Below are 753 nucleotides of genomic sequence, written 5' to 3'. Positions count from 1 at the left end.
CTGCCACTTTTTTTTTTTTTTTTTTTAGCAGTTATTATGTTTCAGAGACTATGCTTGGTTTATGAGATTTAATCCTTAGGCCAACCCTATGGGGTTGGTACTACTATCTCCACAGTTTAGGACATTTAGGCTTCAATAAGCGACTGCCTTTTCCTGAGTCTTCTGTGCATACATTCCTATTAAACGCCTAAGCAAGTGCTAAATGGATCCTTAACAAAGCTCTTTTTAAACCGACTGGGCTGAAACTCCACGCGCGTGAGGTTCCCACTCTCTGCCACTAGGTGACGTCACGACCAGTCCACCCCTACGTCCCTTGCCGAGAGCCACGGCTGACCTTTCGCCACCTCCGTGTTGTCCGCCAATCAGTTTCGGGTGTGCGCGCGGCGTCCCGCGCTGCAGCCGGAGCGGCCTCACGGTTTCCTGCCGTCCTCTCGGACTGCCGCCTGAACGACGCTCCAACTTTCCTTTCCGCCACCCGAGTTCTCGCGATACTTGCTGCTGGCTGCCCCGCCCACCGCCTTGCGCCTGCGCAGGTCTTCTTATAGCAGAAGGTCGCGCCTGGAGAAAGTGGAGTCTTGTCGTCTCGTAGCCGCGGCGCCGTTGCTACCTCTCGGAAGCTCCTCTCGGCCACTTGCCGAGACACCCGACCGCCAAGATGCCTCGAATTATGATTAAAGGGGGCGTGTGGAGGAATACCGAGGTGAGTCCCCCTTTCCCGCCGTCCGCTGCCCTTCGCCCCCGCCGGCAGCTTGT

At 56.0% G+C, this 753-nt stretch overlaps 1 protein-coding gene across 1 annotated transcript in view; it reads left to right on the top strand.

Annotated features, from left to right (window-relative positions):
• Window positions 1-540: 540 nt before the first annotated feature.
• The window catches only part of CDC5L (cell division cycle 5-like), a 50,130-nt gene continuing 49,917 nt past the window's right edge, over window positions 541-753 (top strand). Inside the window, exon 1 of the mRNA XM_005860951.2 lies at window positions 541-700. Within this exon, the coding sequence (XP_005861013.1) occupies window positions 656-700 (45 nt within the window). The 5' untranslated portion in view covers window positions 541-655. The remainder of the gene's footprint in view (window positions 701-753) is intronic.

The sequence above is a fragment of the Myotis brandtii genome, unplaced genomic scaffold (genome assembly GCF_000412655.1).
Source record: "Myotis brandtii unplaced genomic scaffold, ASM41265v1 scaffold143, whole genome shotgun sequence".
In the NCBI taxonomy this organism is placed as follows: Eukaryota; Metazoa; Chordata; class Mammalia; order Chiroptera; family Vespertilionidae; genus Myotis; species Myotis brandtii.
This window is presented reverse-complemented; position numbering and strand designations above follow the sequence as displayed.